Below are 21,837 nucleotides of genomic sequence, written 5' to 3'. Positions count from 1 at the left end.
TGGCAGGAGACCTTTGTTTATTTCTGTGGCTGAGCTGTTGGTTGGGTCCTCTGTAGAGAACCTGTCTGTCCCCCCTAAAAGGGCCTTCCCTGCTCTGCCTCATCCAGGGGAGGGGAAAAGAACTCTCCTTAGAAGTAGAGTCAAGCCAGCCACTTAGGGGCAGCTGCTCCAGTCCTCTGCTCTATAAGCTGAGCTATGGAGGGGCCTTTTGGGGCTGCTTCTCTGTCCAGGTGTCTCTGTCCACAAGGGCAGGAACAGAATCCTGGAATCACCTTCTGCCCAGACTCACCCTCTTGGAAACAGCTGGTTGCAGAAGGTGAGGACAGAGGGTCTGTGCCCATCTGCCAGTAGCTCCTGGGGTGGGGGACAGGGCTTTGAGTGTTGGTATCACATGTAACATCACAATACCCCGATGCACATGGCTTGACACCCCCTCCTGGAGCAGCAGCAGCAGCAGGCTGGGAGGGCGACGCGCTGGGATGGAACAGGCTGTCAAGCCTCTTTGGCTCCTGCCATCTGCTGCTACATGGCACCAAATTTTGGAAAACCCTGTTCTCTGGACACGTCCCTTCTGCCTCGTAGAAAGAGTGTCCTCTTCAGTCTGGACGTGGCACTGAAAGAAGTAGAAGGGGATTGACAGGGGATGGGGAGTGTGGGGAGAGTGTCTCAGGGGTTTGTTGCTTTGGTTAGAGGTGTGGCCAAAACACAGGCCTTGATTTGAACCATTGCAGGGAAAGCCTATTGGATTTCTAGTCCAACACCTTAACCACTCGGCCATCACAGCTGCGAGCTCAACAGTACTTGGGGAACAGCAAACAAAAGGTCTGGGGGCCACATAGTCGTTTCCTTCGGTGGGGCCCTGCTAGTCTGTAGCTGTGAAAGCTGAAAAACCAACAAATGGCCCTAGAATGAGAGAATCCTGCCTTGTGTCCGTGTTTGCTGTCCCAGAGAGCGGCCCCATGGCTAAGCTGGCCCAGGCACCTGCCAGGTCCGGGGGAGATGAGGGAGGCAGCCCCCAGTGGTTCCTGGCCAATGTGTCTGCTCTTCCCACCATCCCCCCTTATGTAGCTGGAGGCAGCTTCCTTCAGTTGAGCTTGGCCATGTCCTCACAGCAGGAAGCCAAAGGCAGCAAGAGCAGATTTCTGGCCCCTAGTCAGGTGCTCTCTGGTCTTAGTTGGACTCACTAAATTGAACTCCAGAATGTTGACCGCAGCCCTTCCTCCCCACCTGGGTGTGGTTCTTGTTCTTCTGCACAGCCCAGCCCATAGAGACCAAGGACGTGCCAATGGGCATCTAAATCACACCCTTGTTGAATTGCTGGAAACACAAACCAGACACAGCAGGTTTGAGCTGGTTCCAGCTGAGGAACAGGTTTGCCTGGTTTATGTGTATTGGTGCCAGAAAATGTTAATGGTTTGTATTCATTTAAAGAGTCCACATACAACAGAAATCCAGGATGCAATAGAACTGGAGAGGTAAATGTTTATTGAAGGAACATTTTCTAAGGGGGCACTTGGATTTGAACCAAGGACCACTTGATCTGCAGTCAAACACTCTGCCACTGAGCTACACCCCCAATCAAAACAAATACCTGCAGCCCGTGTTGGGCACTGGGCAGGGAACACGAGGCTTTTGTGTAACACACATCTCAGGTGGGATGGACCCTGACTGAGCCCAGACTGAGATGGACCCTAATGAGGAATTTGTTCTGAAAGCAGCAGAGCTGGGACAGGACACAGGTTCTATCTACACAGAAAAGTTATTTTGGAATATGGCCATTTAGAATAACAATGCCAAAGTCTGTGCAGCAATTCCGTTAATGTGAAATAATCTGAAGTAATAGATGGTTTATTCCAACTTCTGTAAACCTCATTCTACAAAGAATAACACCTGTTCCCAATTAGCTATTTCAGAATAATGCGTGTGGAGATGCTCCACTTCCGCTATTTCAAAATGGCCCCTACCTAGGCCCATTCTAAGTTATTTCTACCAGGGCTCTAAATCGAGATAACTCGTCTACATTAGCGGAGCCTGACTCGGACTCATTCTGAAATTTCCCTGCAGTGTAGACGTGCTATTTTGAAATCACTGTTCAAGAATAGCTTATTCCAAAATAAACGTCCCGTGGAGATGTAGCCAGAGAGTCCTGGGAGATGAAACTGTTGGGCTATGTCTACACTCGCGGCTTCTTGCACAAGTAATATGCAAATGAGGCTAAGCATGGAATCTCGCTGACCCTCATTTGCATACCTAATGAGCCACCATTTTTTTCCAAAGAGGCCCTTGCGCAACAAAGAGCGTCTACACTGCCCCTTCTTGCGCAAGAAAAACCCTCTTACGCAATGCCGTTCTTCCTGAAAAGTAATAGATGTAACTCATTCTTGCGCAAAAGCCTCTTCTGAAAAAAATGGTGGCTCATTAGATACGCAAATGAGGCTTGGGGATATTCCACACTTAGCCTCCTTTGCATATTACTTGCGCAAGAAGCCACGAGTGTAGACATAGCCTTGGTGGGAAACCAGGAGAGCAGAGGCCAGCCTGAGACCTGACTATCCCAGGTCCCCAGCAGAAGCTGTATATGTAGGTCCGATGGTGTAAGGGGCAGCATGCAGGACTTTGAATCCTGCCATCTGAGTTCAAGTCTCAGTGGGACCTGCTGGGCTGGTTGCTGTGAGCTCCTCATGCTCTGTGGGTTTTACATTCCTTGTCCTGAGATTTGCCAGAGGCAGTTTTACTCCTGTGCTGGGTGTCTGAGGCCCAATGGGGCTTGGTCCCCAGACTGATCAGAGTTGTGCTCAGGTGCCTGATGCTCTCCCAGCTGTTGGTCAGGTCACCTGCTCAGCCCATGCTGGAGGCACCTGGACAGTATGAGCTGAACAGAGGGTTTGGGGGGGGGGGGAGTATATTTCGGGAAGGGTCCTGAGTCCTGGCTCCTGGGCAGCAGGAAAGGGGCCGGCCCCTCAGTACCAGGGCAGAGGCAGGAGGAGACAGGAGTGAATCCTGCTACCTCTGCCATGGCTTGGCCCAGGAGGGCTGGGGTCTAGCAGCTTTTCACCCCAGCTTTGTAGGAGGCCAAGTAGGAAGGGGCCTCTGGAGGCTCATAGCCCCCTGGCCTGCTGTGTCTGTGGAAAGGGGGGAAGAGGACACATACCTCTCACTGGGGAACAGGGCGCATGGATCCCACTTGTTCCTGCAGAAAATGAAACAGGCTGAGCATTTTGCAGAGAACAGGCCAGAGCCCTTCTCCTGTCCCTGGAGAGATAGAAATGGGGCTGTTCCTTGTGGGGAAAGAAGTGGGTGTGTCGGGAGTGGGGTTCGAGTTCAAACCTCTCCACAGACCAGAACCCCACATTAGGGGAAAGAAAGAGCCTTGAGTCAGGCAGTGGAGAACACTTGGCTCCTGTTACCCTGAGATAGGATATTAGGAAACTTTTCCCACACAGCCTGGCTAGTTCAGTTGGTAGAGCATGAGGCTCTTAATCTCAAGGTCATGGGTTCAAGCCCCATGCTGGGCGGTGCCCTTCCTTAACTCGCATTCTCAGCCTGTGAGCAATTGGCTCTCAGTTTTCACCAGAGTTTTAGAAAGAAAAAGTCTAGTCTTGGGTACAGCTTTAGTAGAACCAAAGAGAGAACCAAATGCAATTTCCATCTTCTGAGTGGAAGGGAAGAGGATTTTCTTCTCCTCAGTTCTAGCCACATCAGCCCAGGGGGGAGAAAAAATAACCCTTCACCGTCTGATTGTCCCCTGTCAGCTTCTGTAGCTTCACCTCCTTCCACAGCAGCTCCAGCTTTGAGCTACAAATCTCAAGGGGGTGGTGAGGAAATCAGGCGCTTTCCTGAGAACAAGAGGTGGAGTGTTCACAAGGAGCATCCCCCTCCCCTGCAGAGCAGGGTGTTAGAAAGAGCCAGCAACAGAACAGTCAGACAAGTTCCATCCCTTGAAATGTGTTTCTGTGGTGTAGTGGTTATCATGTTTGCCTAACACGTAAAAGGTCCCTGGTTTGAAGCCAGGCAGAAACACAGGGTCTCCTCTTATTGCGGTGCCCAGGTAACTGCAGCTGCTGCTGACCAGCCTGTTGATGAGCCCAACGCTCATGTGACAGAGGGGGCTGGTAACATCAGCTGATAATGCCCCTGGGTGCCAACCTGGGGAAGCCAGATAAATTAGGCCAGGCAGCTGCTTGTGCCTTGGCCTCCCCTGCCCTGGGAGGCTGGTGCATTGGGCCGGCTCTGCCTGCTGCCTCCCTTGTGTTACTTGCCCAGTGTACACCTTTACTGGGGTCTGCTGGGAACTGTCTGGACTCAAGCCCACCCCCGTGTCCTAAGGATTGCCTGTTCTGTAAAAGGTGCCTTGGAAATCAGAAAGCAGCTACAGAGACACTCATGGGACTTAAATCCACAATCTTTGAATAACTAGCTGTACACACATTAACCATTGCAGCTTAAAAGTCTGACATGTTTTCCATTGCATCTCAGAGCCTGGTGGACTCCTGAGCTTGATTTCTCCATTCTCTGCTTTGCAGCATGGCAATTGCTGGGGAACCAGATCTGTCTTTTTTGGGAGAGCAGGTAGGAAGAAGGTGGGGACCGCTGAAGGCTCCACAGTGAAAGTAAAGAGATGAAAGTTGAGCACATGTTGGAGAATGTGGGCATTGATTCCACTACCGCTTACATGCTAAGAAAGCGCTCTACCACTTGAGCTAATTCTACTGCCTGCCGAAGTCGCTGCTGCCCCACCCACCTTGTTCCAGAGCCCACAATGTCCTTGCATTTGCCCGAGGCTCCTTTCTGAAAGGGCCACTTGTGAGACTGACACCCGTGGGCCGGCTAGCTCAGATGTTTATGACGTAATGCTCACTTAAGAGCAAGCCCCTTATTTCAAACCATAATGGGCTCGCTATTCCGACGTCCCTGCAAACCTCATGTCGCGAGGAGTGAGGGGCGTTACGGAATAGCAATTTATTTGGAAATAAGTGCTGTGTAGCCAGCGCCAAATTACAAAATACGCTATTTCAAAATTAGCCACACAGTTGCATTGCTTATTCTGAGCTATGAGACACACCCCTAGCAAGTTAGAGCCCAGCTCTGCCCCCTGCTCCACCCACCCACTGCTGCCGCCTTGCAGGCTCATGTCCTGCCCTTGGCCAGCCCCTTGGCATGTGTGAGCTGCTCTCCCTGCACCCCTCACTCAGGGCTGGTTATGAGGCTCAGTTCTGGGTGGCAGTTTGCTGTAACTGTAACTGACAAGAAACTTTGTGCTCTGAGGCTGTGTCTAGACTACATGCCTCTGTCGGCAGAGGCATGTAGATTAGACAGATCAGCAAAGGCAAATGAAGCCGCGATTTAAATGATCGCGGCTTCATTTACATTTACATGGCTGCCGCGCTAAGCCGACAAAGAGCTGATCAGCTGTTTGTCGGCTCTCGTGCTAGTCTGTATGTTCCCCCTGTCGACATCAAAGCCCTTTGTCGGCAGCCCCGTTATTCCTCGTGGAATGAGGTTTACCGGGGCTGCTGACAAAGGGCTTTGATGTCGACAGGGGGAACATCCAGACTAGTGCGCGAGCCGACAAACAGCTGATCAGCTGTTTGTCGGCTCAGTGCGGCAGCCATGTAAATGTAAATGAAGCCGCGATCATTTAAATCGCGGCTTCATTTGCTTTTGCTGAACAAACAAATCTACATGCCTCTGCCGACAGAGGCATGTAGTTTAGACGTACCCTGAGAGAGTTAGCAAGGACCCTCCACAGTGGCTGTCTCTCTCTACAAAAACTGTTCAAACCCTCTCCTGGTGTAAGGGGCAGACCTGACTGCTAAAAGCCCACATATCCAAAGTCAGAATCAAGGGGCATGCTTTGCTCTAGAAGGCCCAGGAGTGACAGCCAGATGGAGATGGCTGGTGGCTGTAGCAGAGCAGGGTCTGTCTGGAGACAAAGAGGAGCCTGAGGATGAGAAGGCCCATAAAAGGCAGAGACTCCAGAGCAGTGGGGGGCTAGTTATTTGGTCTGACAGAAAATCCCCAGGCCCTGAGCATGGTGCTGGTGAAGCCCATGGGGCAGTTTACCTGATGGGATTTGGGGGCATGGAGAAGCTGGGAAACTCGGGGAACTCTTTGGGTGGATAACATCCCTAGCTGTGCTACGGTGCTGTCAGGGAGGGGCCTCACTGCAAGTCACTGTTCCAGGAGTAGAGAAAGTTTTGTCCTGGGCACCCATATTGAGGGCGTGTGCACCTGTTTGTGTGTGACCCACCATGGCACCTGCCAACTCCTGCTGGGAGGTGAAGGGTCCCCTGGCCCCATAGTTTCTGGTGGGGAGAAGGGGAGGGACCCTTGATCCTATATTTCCTGTTGGAGAGGGATGGAGGGACCCCAAGCCCTATAGCTCCTGCAGGAGGGACCCTGATCCCTTATCTCCTGACACAGTTTCAGTTTTTCCCAGGCGGGATGCTCCAGGCATGAGGGATGCCAGCGCACTGGCCCAGCCTGGGCTGGCAGTGATGGTTTCTACACATGCAGGGAAATTCCCCTGCTTGAACCCCCCTCCCCTCACACACACAGCACTTCTCCCCCTCACAGAGCTGCCACCTCTCAGAGGAAGATGAACCGCAGGTTCGGGACAGCTCCCTGCCAGCAGGGACAGCAGCCAAGGCACCAAATATCGCTGGGTCTGCAGCCAGTGTTGGGAACTGGGCAGGGAACAGGAGGCTTTTGTGTCACACATGTCTCAGGTAGGACGGACCCTCACTGAGCCCAGACTGTGACTGGTCCTAGCCAGGAATGTGTCTGGGGCTGGTTTAGTGACACTCTCAGGCTGTGTCTACACTGGGCGTAAGAGCGACGCTGCCACAGTCGATGTTCCGGGCTCTAGGGAAGACCGGCTGATTGGAACTGAGCTGTGCAGAGTCTCGTAAAGGGAACCGCAACTTCTCTGGAGATTTGCTGAGTTTTATATGAGTGTTTATCAGAAGGGATGTTGTGGGCTCTGGAACAAGGTGGATGGGACAGGAAAACTCCTCACAGGCAGGGGAATTAGCTTAAGTGGTAGAGTGCTTGCTTCGCATGTGAAAGGCAGTGGGATTGATACTCACGTTCTCCAGTGATAGATGTTTGCTCCTTCCTGTTCTTCACAGGCAGAGCCAGCCAATGGGTAAGTGCTCCCATGGGCTCCTTCCCTCTTCCATAAGGCAATGGGCTGGTTTCTGCAGTGGAGGGGTTTTGCATTTACCTCACAGGGAGCAGTTTCCTGGCTAAAAGTCAGGCAGGCAAAGTCCAGCCTGTAACACCCATTGGAGGGGATTCGCCTGCATGGGGAGGGCAGAAACACACCAGCACTTGGGAGTATGGCTGCCAGATGCTTAGCACATCTGGACACAGAAGAATCCCAAGACTTGGGTCTGCCAAGCTCCAGTTTTCCCTCTTCTGTTTCTTTTCAGCTCCCTGCAAACTGCCTCCCAGCTGTGGGTGAGGCTGAGTGTGTGAAACCAGCTGCGCTTTGGATGATTTTGTTAATTGTTTAAAAGGCTTCAGGCACCTCTTCTGCCTGGGGAGGTGTCTGGAATAGACGCCTAGTGTGACATCACCCTGGGGTTTTACCCCTTTAACCTCACCCAGAGACTCCTGACAAGTCTCCTGTGTCCATCTCCGCCTCAGGCCAAGTGTTTGCATGTTTCATATCTAAGGAAACTCCTCCTCCCTTTTTCCTGCCAATCCTTCCTGAGCAAGCTGTACTCTTCTGTGCCAATATTCCAGTCCTGTATTATCCCACCAAAGTCCCAGTGATACCAACTTCTTGCGGCTCCCCTTGGTGCCCACAAGGCAGTTCGGGCATGTCTACCTTTTGAGAGAGGGATGCAAATGAAGAGATTCAAAATAGTATATGAAGCTGGAATTTAAATATTCGTGTTATGGCGCTATTTCAAAATAGCGCTATTTCAAAATAAGACACTGTTATGGTGTGGTTAGTTCAAGAGAAATAACTGATACTCCTCATTGTATGAAAGAAACCCTCACGGCAGGCACCATGGCTTAGTTGGCTAAAGCACCTACCTCATAAACAGGAGATCCTGGGTTCAAGTCCCAGTGGTGCCTTTCAGAGCCTTTGCTCACTTTTTCCTATGTCCTTCTGGGACATAGAAGAGGCCTCCCCAGGCCGCCTAAGGAACTTCTGGTTCAGGAAAAGGCTGACTGAAGAGGTGCTATTGGGAAGAAGGAAACCACAAGCCTGGAGCCAGTACAGAGGCTGCTGTGACTGGTACTGTCAAGGCAGGGCTTTGACTGCAATTTTTGGGACAGGAGAGCCAGCGCCACACACCCTTGTGATTCCCTGGGGGTGTCAGCACCTAGAAACCCTGAGGGTGCAACCTCTGTAGTGTCTGCAGCCATGGAGAGTTAGGGTATCAGGTGTTTCTCACTTGTGGTTTCCTTCTTCCCAACACTCCTCCCCAATCAGCCTTTTCCTGAACCCGCAGTTCCATGGGTGGCCAGGGGAGGCCTCTTCTGTGTCCCAGAAGGACCTAGGAAAAAGTAAGCAAAGGCTCTGAACGGCATCACTGGGACTTGAACCCAGGATCTCCTGTTTATAAGGCAGGTACTTTAGGCAGCTAAGTCATGGTGCCCTGCTCCAGAAGACTGGGGAAACTGTTCTACTCTATGGTTCCAGACAACACCTTTGACTCCCAAAATATAGGCTATCCCCGTTTCCTTCCAGCCATGGGGGTGTCTGGCTCCCTAGGCACAGAAAGCTACAGCTCAGTGGACAGAGGCTCTAACATGCACATCTCCCCCAGCCGCTGGGACTGTAGAGCTGGTCTTGAGATTTGGCACAGTTGGGGGGAGGGAGAAGTGCAGCAAACATTGATCATCTGGCTTGTAAACCTCTGGCTCTCAGCATTTGGGTTGGAGTCCCCAGGTGGGGACCCGGCCTCCTTTGCTTTGGTCTTCTCCTGAGGGCATAGAATTAGAAGAGAGAATTCCTTCCCCTGCAGCAATCTGAGTTGGCCAAAGGGTTAGTAACATACTATTTGCCCAAGTTGCATTACTAGCAAGAAAAAGCATTTGGGGTGTAGTTGTCATTGTGTTTGTTTAACATACAGCAGGTTGTGGGTTCAGAGCCCTATAGAAACACAGGCTCTTCAGGTATCCCTTCTAATGGGACAGGCATGTTCTACTCTGAGTCAGGGGTCTCAGGGCTTGCATAGCTTGTTTCCCTACTGAAGGTTGTGAAGCATTGTCCTGGAAGCTCTGGTCCTAGGTGGTTTTGGACGTGAGTTCTTCTTCCCAGTCTTACTTTCCCTTTTTCTACTTCTCTTTTCCCCTTTTCCTTCTTCTTCCTGGACCCCACGTTATATAGTGAAAATTGAGTCCTGCTTAGCAAAACCTTAACCAATTATTTTAGTATAATTTTACTAACTAGTCATAAGATACTATTATGAATTACCTAACCAATCATACTCCACCACCTTAGTTGATTTACAGCAGACAGAAACAGATCCAAACCAGACAGCGACCACACAGACAAACGATAGGAAAGGGAGGACAATAATCATAGAATGCCAATTGAACAACCACAACTATTGATAAGCAGTTTCTTTCCAGACAAAACGGTGTTTAACTAAGTTTTCTCTACCCATCTTGTGATCTGTTTCTTAGCTGGTTACAGTGGGTGACGTTAGGCTAAGATCCCCTTCTCACAGCCTAGTCTGACACTATTTCAATGTCATTTAGGTGGAATGTGAGCACGAGACTCTAGGCTTTAGAGCTAATTGCTGCTGCTCTTCAGTCTGGCTGCAGAAGAAAACTTTAGTTTAGACCTACTGAATAGCAAAAGGCCTTCCAATAGGGTTACAGAAAAACCATATTGTTACAGATGACCTTTCCAGCCAAAGATAGCAGGCCCCACAAGCATACACAAAGCAAAGTAAACACACCTGCAAAGGGACTCAAACCCTCAGTGGTCTGATTTGAATGTAAACATTTTATCCTTTAGGCCACAAAGTATTAAGATGTGTAATAATAGATTTCTTGAAATGTGTAAGCAAGGAAAACTCTAGCTAGTCCATCTGGTTTTATTAGTTTCCTTGTTTGGGGGGTTAGAAATCATGTCTGAGCTGGTGAATTATTTTAATTTTGTGTAATTAAGGATTGCAGCCCAGAGATTTTTCCTGAGTCTGTTACTTCATGGCTCTCTACCACCTAGGGCAGGCTATCTCTATACGGCCATTGCCCATCCCAAGGGAGGTGGGGGAGAGTCATTCTCCATGGCTATAGACAGGGACAGATGAGGATTCTGCGGGGCCCAGGGCAGCACAATTTCACGGGGCCCCCCTTTTGACACGGCGCATGAGCGGGGCTTCTTGAGGCGCAGGGCCCGGGGGGGCCACCCTGCTCGCCCTGCCCTATATCCGCCACTGGCTATAGAGGTTGCAGTCTCAGGATCTCTGGGCACTGATACTCCCAGGGAATCACAAGGGCATGTGGCGCTGGCTCTCCTGTCTCAGCAATTGCAGTCAGAGCCCTGCCTTGCCAGCGCCAGTCACAGCAGCCTCTGCACCTGCTCCAGGCTTGTGGTTTCCTTCTTCCCAACGCTCCTCCCCAATCAGCCTTTTCCTGAACCAGCAGTTCCACGGGGGGCCACTGCTGTGTCCCAGAAGGGGATAGGAAAATGGGAAATGAAGGCTACAGGGAGGCACCACTGGGAACTGAACCCAGGATCTCTTGTTTACTAGACAGGTGCTTCAGCCAACTAGGTCATGGTGCCCCCTGCAGGCCTGTAAAACACTTCTACTCTATGGTCCCAGATAAGCCACTGTGCCCACCCCCAAGGCCTCTTTAAAACTGTTCTAATTTATGGCCCCAGACAACACCTTTGACTGTCAAAGAGCGATCAGTCCCCATTTCCCTCCAGCTTTCCCACCCTGGCGGTGTCTGGCTCCCTGGGCACAGAAGGCTACAGCTCAGTGAGGAGATGCTCTAATATGCACATCTCCTGCAGCTGCTCAGACTGTGGAGTTGGACTTGAAGTTGGGAAGGGCTGAAGGAAGTCAGGGTTGACGAAAGACAGAAATGAAGCAACCATTGATCTTCTGGATTGTAAACCTCTTAGTCTCAGGGTTTAGGTTGGAGTCCCCATGTGGGGGTCTGGCTTTCATCAATTTGCTCCCTTCCTGAGAGCACAGAATGAACAAGAGAGAATTTCGTAACCCCACAGAAATCTGAGTTGGCCAAGGAGTTGGTAAGAAAAATTTTGTCAACATTTAAGTACAGGCAAGGAAACCCTCAGGGGTGTTTCTGTGTGTTTCTAGAGCAAAGCTCATTCAAGTGGTTTGTTTTTTTGTGCACCTGCTCCTACCGCACCCCGAGAGACTCTGGATCAAAGACGACATGAGAAGAACCCAACTTTCTTCCTTTTGCTGTGACATGGATGGATCTAGCTCAGGTTTCACTCAGGGGGTCTGTCTGCATGTGAAGTACCTGTGACAGCCCCTCTGCCCCTCATCAGTAATGCCATCTATTGGGGGGGGGGAGGGACACGTGCCCAGAGACTTGTAGAAGGGCCAACCTGGACAAATCAGTATCACTCAGGCATCCTTTGATATCTCAGCCGGCAGAGTAGAGAACTGTAGTGTGTGCTTGGCAAGTGATCCTTAGGTTGCTGGGTCAGCTCCAGCTTAAAGGAGCAATTCTTTTCCCTCCGGCCTGGCCTTAGCAGAAGGCAACCAAGGTGGTTGCCTTGGATCCCTGTCTTCAGAGCCCTGCACTGCAATTGACAAAAAGATTGTGGGTATGAGCTACCAATCGCTTTTCTTGGGCTGCGCAGGTTCTGTCCACCCCACAAAAGTTCTTTTGGAACAATAGCCATTATTCTAAAATAACAATGCAAGAGTCTACACAGCAATTCCGTTATTTTGAAATAATTCTGAAGTAACAGACGGCTTATTCCGACTTCTGCAAACTTCATTCTACAAAGAATAACGCCTATTCCAAATTAGCTATTTCAAAATAAGGCCTGTGTAGATGCACCACTGCTGCTAGTTTGAACTAGCCCTTCCCCACAGCCATTCTAAGTTATTCTTTCTGGGGCTCTAAATCGAGATAGTGGTCTACATTGGGGAGCCTGCCACAGACTATTCTGAGGTTTCCCTGCAGAGTGGACGTGCTAGTTCGAAATAAACGATTTTGGAATAACTATTCAAGAACAGCTTATTCCAGAATAAATGTGCCGCGTAGTCAGAGAGATGAAGAAGCAGGAGGGAAGCCAGGAGTGCAGAGGCCAGCCTGAAAACTGAGTGTGCCAGGTGTCCATACACAGCTCCCTAAGTAGGTCCCATGGTGTAAAGGACAGGACTCAGGATTTTGAATTCTGTAATCTGAGTTCAAATCTCAGTAGGATCTACTTGGGCAGGGCTTGTTGTTGTTGTGAGGTTTTCACCCTGCATGTCTATGCTGCAGGCTTTTTGGAAGGCCGGAGGGGTCTTGTGCCTGTGACATGGCTCTTTGAGAGGCAGGAAATGCTCAATCTTAGCCAAAAACAAAAACACAAGGACAGCTGTTGGGCCGCATCTCTGGGCCATGCAGAGCAGCCAGCAGCCACTTCCCCACCTCCCTAATTTTCCCACAAGCTGCAGGTGCATGCATTGGTGGTATAGTGGTGAGCATAGCTACCTTCCCAGTTGACCTGGGTTCAATTCTCAGCCAATGCAATGTAGGGAGGGAGCAGCAACACCTCCTAGCAAGATTCTACTTTAACCCCAAAAAATGAGCGCAAGTGGATCCTGCAGGCAAGGTCTGCACCTCACTGCTTTTTGTCCCATTGTCCCCATGGGGCTGGCAGGAAAGAGGCCCAGGGCCAGGCTGGAGCCAGGGGACACAGGATGAAGGAAAAGTCCCAGCTTGGAGCCCAGCTCCTCTTTCCTCCCCTGGGCACCTTGAGCAGGGGGGCTGATGCTGACAGTTCGAAGGGAAGGCTCAGAAGCCACACAGCAACCAAGGCAGGGCAAGAGGGGGCAGGGCCAGGCCTATGCATGGCTGCAGAGCTACAGAGACCCCTGGCCAGGCTGCTCCCCCCCATCCCCGGGCTGCCAAACACTGAGTGAAGGCCCCATCCACCAGCACACGGGCAGCTGCGGATGCTCTGTGACCAGGATGAGAAGGTGGCAGGAAATCAGGGCCAGGCTGCTGTCAAGTCCCCTCATCACTCACAGTCCTGGGGCTCAGTGGGGCAAGGGATGTTGCCCCAAAAGGTTTCTCCCACATATGTGAGAAGCAGAGCAACACCGAGGGCCCAGACATGCTATTACATAAGCCCCCTCAAGCCCAGGGCCAGAGACCCATTTGGGAGAGAGAAACTGCTCCACACACTGGCCTGACCTCTCCCTTCTCACTCTGGCCAGGCAAGAATGGCAAAGGCTCCAGTGGGAGCAGCCAGAGCTCCCGCCTGCCCAACAACTCCTTCCCAGGGCCCCACTGGAGCCAAGAGGAGGTTTCCAGGCTGAAGACAGAAGGGCCACAGGCACAGGAAAGCCATCGCCACTGCGAAGGGACTCAAACAGTCTTCTGATCAAAAGGCAGACACCTTCTCCTTTAGGCCACACAGTCTCCATTTCCTTTAGGAAGCCCTTAAGGAGGTCTATGGAGGCTCACACCTACAGAAAGGGTCCTGGAATGTGGTATCCAGCTGGCACGAAGTGCTCTGGAGCCAGGCGCTGAGAAAGCCAGGAGGAAAGACCTTGAGGAACCACCCTGGTAGTAGCAGCTACCTCCTCCCTCTCCCACCCTGATAAGGATCTCATCCACCTACTGAATATTTCCCTAACTGAGGTTACATATAGACTGCAGGCTTCTTTCAAAAGAAGCTTTTCTGGAAGAGATCTTCCAAAAACCCTTCTTCCAAAAGACCATGTCCACACTGCCAAAGAGCATCAAAAAAGCCATCTAATTTTTTGACAGATAGTGTCTACACTGACTGGATGATATCTTGCATTTCAGCTGTGATTACTATGGACCGAGTGGCCACCAGGGCACCTGTGCTTTTTCCTCTTTCCTCTTCTTTCGAAAGAACTCCCTCTTCCCTATCCATACATGCCATTTTCCAAAAGAGCTCTTCCTCGTAGAAAGAAGGATATGTCTACATTGCAGGCTTCTTGTGCAACGGCACATCCACACTACTAAAGTGCATTGCAAAAGCAAGAAAGCTCTGATTGCCACCACCACTTCTTTTGATGGGCTGTTTTTGCATAAAAACCTGTTTCCCTGTTCCCTACTCATCCCTTTTTGCACAAGAGCTCTTGCACAAAAAGGCGTATTCCTCATAGAAAGAAGAATAAGTCTTGTGAAAAAAGGCCTCTCTTGTGCAAAAAGGTGCATGTTGTGTGGACAGCTTTTGTGCAAACTCTGCAGTGTACATACACCCTGAAAGGACCCAGTACATCCAGAACTCACCAAAGTTCCCAGTGGAATAGGGTGGGAGCATTATTGTAGCCTAGGGGCAAAAGACATCACTGAACTATGAACCCAGCAAAGTAAAGGCAGTTTTCCATCAGCTTTCTGTGGCCAAAGGAATAGATCAAAAGCCATTAGAAACATCCAGCACCTAGAACCATCTGTCTCCTGGCTGGGTTTGGGCAAACATTTCAGGGAGGCAGGCTACCAAAGGAGCAAGGAAGGGAGTGACATGGTTTAGTTCCCAGTAGTCAGTGGTTAACCTCTAGGACCATGTTTACATAGGAGCATTGGCATAGGAACCTGCAGGTTCAATAAGACCTCACTGCTCCAGGATTTCTATGGCAGTGGGAAGGTCCTAGACAGCAGCCCAAAGGATAGGATATTGTCTGACTGCAGGAGGGGTCCCTCCCTTGATTCTCACTGAGAAAGGATAATACTGGTTGCAACTGGACTCTTCCCAAACTACAAAAAACAAAAGGGTAATGTTCAAAGGATAACGCTATGGCTGACCTCTAAACCACTAATGTAGAATCATTCCAGACCCCTATTAATTTACATATCCCAACATCTCCCTCTTCCTTTTGGTGCTGGGGGCTATTGAAGCCACCCAATGGGCCCTGAGTTTTAGTGAGGGGCCAGTAGTCCCGACACACAATGAAACAGCAACACGATTGGCTGTAGCAGCTGTTACACAGCAGAGCCCCATCGGTCACATAGAATTGGGATGGGCTTGAATCAGATCATCAAGCATCCCAATAATAAGGAGAATGGGGAACTGGGAGGCTGCTGTGCCATCTATTGGCCATAGGAGTTGCCTGCTTCTGGCCCTGTGTGCGCTGGTTGGGGAGGTTCACATGGGACCCTGTACATTGGAAGGGGGAAGAACAGGACTCTACTGCACACACACCCCCAGTATCTGTACTGAGTCCCATTGATAGGACACCTCCTATTACTCAGTGCTACCAGTGACACCCTCACATAGCTCCTTACAGCTCCCCATATTCCCCTGTGATGGGACAGGCAGGAGAGGATGGTTACACCCAACTGACAGAGGGAGTGACAAAGACTGAGAAAGGCACAGGGCCTTGTCTGACATCACACAGCCAGTCTGGGACAATGCTGGGAACAGGACCCAGAAGTCCTGATTTTGAAACTCGCCATCAGTCAGGAGTTTCGCACCCTGACAGATCAGAATAAAGTTACTTCCAATGAGCTACAGACCACAGCCCTGCCTAGGGATTGCTCAGCCAGTCGTTTAGAAAAAGTACAACAGGGGTCAGCAACCGTTCCGAAGGGGTGCAAAGATTTAACTCTCCTGCTCTGGGCTGTGACACTCTCCTGGGAGAGGGGGAGGAGCTCTCTCCACTGTATGCCCTGTGGATAACATGGGTGGATGCAAACCTTTCCTTGGACTACCAGTTGCTAATGGACACTCACTATTAATTATAATTACACCTGAGCCACTTTGCTAATGCTGCAGCTGTGGAGATCAGTTTAATTTACATTATCAAACAGATTAAGCATTTTGATTCTCTCGTTACTTTGTCAAACTTCTTTTTAAATAAAGTAAAACATTATGCCCAACACAAAAGGTTTCAATGTTTTCTTTATTTGACACAGGAGTGGAGAACCATTTTTTGGTCGGGGTCACTGACCCACAAAAAAAATCCATTGAGGACCATACAAGTGAGAAACAAAGAAACTCCTCCAATCCCCCAATCCTCACTGATGTGGCCCTAACTGAGAGACCTCAATCCTCTGCTGCTCCAGCGTCATCAGGTGAGGGGAAGCAAAGGGGGGAGGACTGAGGTTAAGAACTTCCAATAGACTAGATTTCCTTTTCTGGCATTCTGGAGTTAGTGGATCTTATGGACCTCTTTCGGCTCTGGAGTAGGGACTGAAATGAGGGATACAGTGTGTGAGGCAGGGCTGCCAGCAAGCAGGATAGGGAAAGCCTGTGTGGGTCTCCTATGTGTAACAAGGTGTGACCTCTGACTGAAGCTTTTCCCACAGTCAGAGCAACTGAAAGGTTTCTCCCCTGTGTGGGTTCCCCTATGTCTAACAAATTCTGACCTCTGACTGAAGCATTTTCCACAGTCAGAGCAATTGAAAGGTTTCTCCCCTGTGTGGGTTCTCTTGTGGATAAGAAGATTTGACTTTGTACTGAAGCTTTTCCAACAGTCAGAGCAGCTGAAGGGTTTCTCTCCTGTGTGGGTTCTCCTATGTGCAAGAAGGCTTGAACTCACACTGAAGCTTTTCCTGCAGTCAGAGCAGTTAAAGGGTTTCTCTCCTGTGTGGGTTCTCCTATGACTAACAAGGCATGACCTCCGACTGAACCATTTTCCACACTCAGAGCAACTGAAAGGTTTCTCCCCTGTATGGATTCTCCTGTGAATAAGATAATCTGTGCTCTGACTGAAGCATTTTCCACAGTCAGAGCAGGTGAAGGGTTTCTCTCCTGTGTGGGTTCTCCTATGTCTAACAAGGTGTGACCTCTGACTGAAGCATTTTCCACACTCAGAGCAACTGAAAGGTTTCTCCCCTGTGTGGGTTCTCCTATGTCCAACAAGATGTGAGCTCCGACTGAAGCTTTTCCCACAGTCAGAACAGCAAAAGGGTTTCTCTCCTGTGTGGGTTCTCCTATGTCTAACAAGGAGTGACCTGTGACTGAAGCATTTTCCACACTCAGAGCAACTGAAGGGTTTCTCTCCTATGTGGGCTCTTCCACATTTACTAAGAGTTGCACAGTCACTGCAAGCACAGGGTGACTGTTGATGGGGGATTTTCTGATTAACAGTTTCTGTGTTTGTTTTCACTCCTCTGCTTCTGTGGCTGGATTTACCCTGTCCCTCTCCTGGATGGTTACCCTGCAGCTTTTCTGGGTTATGCTGGCTCTCACAGGTCTCTCCCTGCTCAGGACTCTGAGAAATATGCCCTTCAGATTTTCCCAACATCATCCCACATGGAGCCATTTGCTCTGGTCCTTCCTGCTCAAGACTCTCCTCATGGTTGTCAGTCAGTGTCTCATCACCTGCTGGGACAGAGAGAGAATCCAGACAGGAGTCATTCCCTGTGCAGAGCGGAAAGGAAACTCTCAAATAGAAATAGAAAAGGAGGAGCATGCCCAAGGAATGGCTGGAAAGATTTAATAATCATGAGCTGAATTCACCCTCCTTCACCATAATCTTTCCCCCACCCAGCAGACTGGTGTTTAAGACATGCAGAAGGGTCAGTAGGACTTGATGAAAATGACATCTGCTAGGAGTACACTGAAATTATTTTCTGAGTCAGTTTAGCTGATTGCTCACCTGTGTGGGCATCACTGATGATCTCTCCTTTCTCACAGCTTTGGAGATCTGGGATCCACAGCTCCTCCCCCTGCTCCACCCAGGAGATCACATGAGCTTTGGAAAATGGAAATCCTGTTTGGGAAGCAATTAAAAGAGTTGATCATGTTCATTAAGGTCTGTGCCATTACTGCTTCCAGAGCCAGGATCTGAGTTGCCCACCCAGATAGGCTCCTTCCCCACCTTGCAGGGACTGGGCTCTGGCTGATGCAGGATCCCAGGCACACTCACCTGCAGTAAAGGTGCATCCCCTCTGCCTCAGGAACAGCCCAGCTGATTCCCCAAGGGAGCTGAGTACTCAGCTGTACTCTCTAGGATATAACTTAGTTTCCCACATGGCCCCTTCCATTCCTCCCCCCATTCCAGGGCAGGACAGGAACACACTGCTCAGAAGGGGAGCTCTAGGGATGGCTGGCAGGTCTGATACTGAGGCCCACAGGCAGGCCTCAGATTGCAGCTGCCACATGGCAGGTCACTAAGGCTTGGAGAGAATGTACCCAGCAAAGCAGAGCCGGCCCAAGTCATTCCTGCACCCTGAGCACGCGGCGCATGTGTGGCCCCACCCCCGCCCAGCTCGGCAGCACCACGCGGTGCCCCTTACAATTGGGCGCCCCAGGCTATCGCCCGGTCAGTCCATAGCGTGGGTCAGCTCTGCAGCAGAGTTTTAGCTCTCCAAGGGCTCTGTCCACAAAACTCCTGGCTGGGGGACTGGGCTTGCCTTGCTCTTTGGCTCAGATGCTCTACTCCGGCCAGAAGGAGGCAGGGGAAGTTGCCTGAGCAGGAAAGTGAACCCTTGGCTGGCTGCTTCATGCCCTGCCTATGTTCCATACTCCTGATCCCCACTACCTGTGCCTGTCTGGGCCCTTCCAGCTGCCCACAACAGCTGTCACTCCCACGGCCGGCCAGGGCAGTGCCAGGCTGTTCCTTTGTCTGGCCAGGGTAGAGATTGCCCCGGTTGCTTCTCTGCTGCTTGTGGTTGTTTCTGTAGCTCAGCTCCCCCTCTGCAGCCTTCATTCTACTCTGCCAGCAGCAGCCTTTGTGTGGTTTCCCAGCCTGCCTCTTGTGGCCAGTCTGGCCTGCCATTTGGTGCCCCTGTGGGCTGCACAGAACCTACCAGAGGCAGCAAAGGACTCTGAGACTGTACCATCCTTCAAGGGACTCAGCACAATAGTACAAAAGAGAGCCTGCAGGCACTAACAACAGCTGCAACCAGCCCCAGAACTCAGGTACCTGCCGTTCCTGCCTGTGAACTACCATTGACTAGAGAATTAACAGTCTAGTCCTGTGTTTCCAATTTTATTTGGCCATGGAACCCTTTTCTAAGCTGCTGGGGGGGGAGTGGTCAACCAAAAAAAGGGAGGAGGGGACTGTCAAGCAAGAAAAACCCCCAAAAACCCACATGCCAGCCCACCCATAAGACTGCATTTAATGGGTTCCTCCACTTTTCTGCCTGAATTGTTTTTCAGCTGCCACTCTTCCCTGAGTTAATTTCCCAAGAGTTTCCTGTGTTCTACATACTGGGAAAAATCCCCTTCAGCTCCTTCTAAAAATACTCCCTGTTATTCTACGGTGCCGGGACCTTCCTGCTGTTGATTCTCCTCCTTGTTCTCCCTCACTGTCCTAGCACCTACTGTGCTGGGGAGAAAGGACCAACAAGGGAATGAAAAAAATATAATAAGGATATCAAGTATTGACTAATTGAATAGTCCATGCATTTTGCATCGACTGTTTGATTAGCCGATAGGGAGCCTCCACCTTTGTAATGGAGCAGCAGCCCTATGGCTTTTGCGTTTGCTACATTTCAACAGTGAAAGCGCCATGTGGAGCCTGGGGTCAGCTGGGGACTCCTCCACTGACCTGGGGCTCTGTACTGTGCTGCCACTTTGAAACGTCATGAGGAACCTGAGGCCAGGCTCCCTGTGGCATTTCAAAGAAGCAGCGCTGCTCGGAGCCCAGGATCTGAGGGAGAAGCCCAGCTGATCCTAGGCTCCACATCAGGGCTATTCAACTGCAGAAGCCCCAGGGGCCACACTGATACTCACCGCAGATGCTGAGGGCCACAACTTAAGTGTGGTTGCATACGTGTGCAAATATATATTCAATTATATGCAGATAGCTTCTATAACATTGATAGGTATCAATGCAAAGATTAAGGGAAGACTACACAAGATGCAGGCCCTATTTAAGTCAGTTCTGCTGATAGTAATAAAATGTAATAGTTACCTGATTTGCACCATATGACAGCACTTTTAATGAGGATGACATTCCAGAAAATTAACTACTAAAAGGCATATCGACAGAACACCATTATATTCAGGGATCGACAAAGTATTAAATATACTCGCCCGCGGTGAGTAGATTTCAGCCCGGTGCCCCATTCGCCGGTGGCGCACACATGCACAATGCGGGGCTGGTGAGCGGCTTTCACCGTGATCGTCGAGCCCTGATTATACTGACTTGCAGTTGTGCAGTGTTCCCAGTAGAGGGAAAGGATCCCACCCACAGGCCATGTGTTGAGCCCCGCGTAAATCCAAGCTGTGCTGTGGGTCTCAAAAAAAATGGTCCATAGGCTGCATGTGGCCCAAGGGCTACATGTTGAGTAGCCCTGCTCCTCCCAGTACTGCTGCTTTCAAATGACATGTGCAGCCTGGAGACGTCCCAGTTGGCTCTGGGCTGCAGGCCGCATTTCAAAGTGCAGCGCTGCACGGAACCCGGGGTCTGGCTCCAAACTTCAAGTGGCACTGTTGCTTTGAAATACCCTCACGCTCCCTGCCTTGCTGCCTCTTTGCGATAAAGGCAGAAAGGGGTCAGGGAAGCGACTAGTCGACTAGCCTGTCAACTATCCAATAAGCATTTGCTTATCAGCTAGTCAACTAGCCCTTTACATCCCTAAGCCAGAAAGCACAGCATAATAATAATTTGTGAGACTGAGACATTGTGTGTGGGTCCACATCCCACCCAAACACTCCCAGGGAAGGATTCATAGGGAAGAAACTCCTGACACGTAACGGGATGTCTGGGGAGCTGTGACAGGTATTTGGCAGGATGATACCTGCAGCCCTACCGGGGAGACATGGAGCAGAAGTGAGGGCTCTCAGCCAATGCTCATTTTTGCAAGTCCCAGATTTTTCCCACATTTCTGGTATGTTTTTATGTCAGTTTCCCTGACTTCTCACCTGTGCGGGTATCTCTCAGGATCCCCATTTCCTTGGAGGGCTGGAGATCTGGGACCCACAGCTCTTCCCCTCGTTCCAGCTGGGCGATCAGGTCAGGTTTGGAAATGGAGAATCCTGCCCAGGGGTGAAATCAGGCAAGGTGAAGACACATGGCATCTGAGCAGAGAGTGTGTGTCACAGGGAACATTCCATGAGCCCAATCTCATCCTACATGGGACCAGGACTTGAGAGCATCAGACTTCTGGGAAGGAAAGGACTGGGGGATGTGATGAAGTCAGGACTGTATTCACTCTGTTTGCTTTGTTATGCTGCATGTGATTTCTACTGCCCTGTAGTAACCCTGTGTGTGTGCCTCAGTTTCCCTTGGCACTGCACCACTATCTGAACAGGGATGGGAATTTGGAGGTGACTCACTGAGGAAGGATGCCCAAACCAGCACATTCCCAATAGCCCAGGCTTACAATAATCTGAGCCTGAGAAGGGGATGTGACCAGCGGACACCTTTTCCCTGGGAAGCTGGATAAAGGTTTGAGATGCAGCCAGCGATGAGCTGTGCAGGGTGGAAGTGAGTCTCACTGGCTTGGGACAGAGCCCTTAGTTCTGTGCCCCTCCTCCCCAAGATGGATTGTGCTGACTGCTCCTGGTTCCTCTGCTAACAAGTCTGTTCTACATTGTATCTCTGAACTAATAAGCCACCTGACTGTGGGGGAGGGGGGGTGCAGGGCCCAGTGTTATGCCCTCACTAGGAGCTTTAATGATCTGTGGATTTCTAGGGGACTCGCTGACACACACACAGCTTGGGGGTTAAACTCCTGCCTGTTTCGAAGCCTGTGGAACTCAGACCCCTCCACAGATGGAACCAGTCCCAAGGTGGC

The 21,837-nt window shown here is 50.6% G+C and overlaps 1 protein-coding gene and 4 non-coding genes across 5 annotated transcripts in view; 3 read left to right on the top strand and 2 right to left on the bottom strand.

The window, feature by feature from the left end:
- The window catches only part of LOC142820479 (uncharacterized), a 37,969-nt gene that overhangs the window by 13,106 nt on the left and 3,026 nt on the right, over positions 1–21,837 (bottom strand). Inside the window, 4 exon segments of the mRNA XM_075909463.1 lie at positions 4,256–4,285; positions 16,419–17,473; positions 17,748–17,861; positions 20,963–21,076. Coding sequence (XP_075765578.1) covers positions 4,256–4,285; positions 16,419–17,473; positions 17,748–17,861; positions 20,963–21,076 — 1,313 coding nt within the window.
- TRNAC-GCA (transfer RNA cysteine (anticodon GCA)) lies at positions 1,505–1,576 on the bottom strand. The gene has a single exon. It is a non-coding gene; the product is annotated as a tRNA-Cys (tRNA).
- TRNAK-CUU (transfer RNA lysine (anticodon CUU)) lies at positions 3,443–3,515 on the top strand. Its single transcript has one exon. It is a non-coding gene; the product is annotated as a tRNA-Lys (tRNA).
- Positions 3,948–4,020, top strand: TRNAV-AAC (transfer RNA valine (anticodon AAC)). The gene has a single exon. It is a non-coding gene; the product is annotated as a tRNA-Val (tRNA).
- Positions 8,015–8,088, top strand: TRNAM-CAU (transfer RNA methionine (anticodon CAU)). The gene has a single exon. It is a non-coding gene; the product is annotated as a tRNA-Met (tRNA).

This window comes from Pelodiscus sinensis, chromosome 26, assembly GCF_049634645.1.
Source record: "Pelodiscus sinensis isolate JC-2024 chromosome 26, ASM4963464v1, whole genome shotgun sequence".
Classification (NCBI taxonomy): Eukaryota; Metazoa; Chordata; order Testudines; family Trionychidae; genus Pelodiscus; species Pelodiscus sinensis.
Note: the sequence above shows the minus strand (reverse complement) of the source record. Positions and strands in the feature narration are given on the sequence as shown.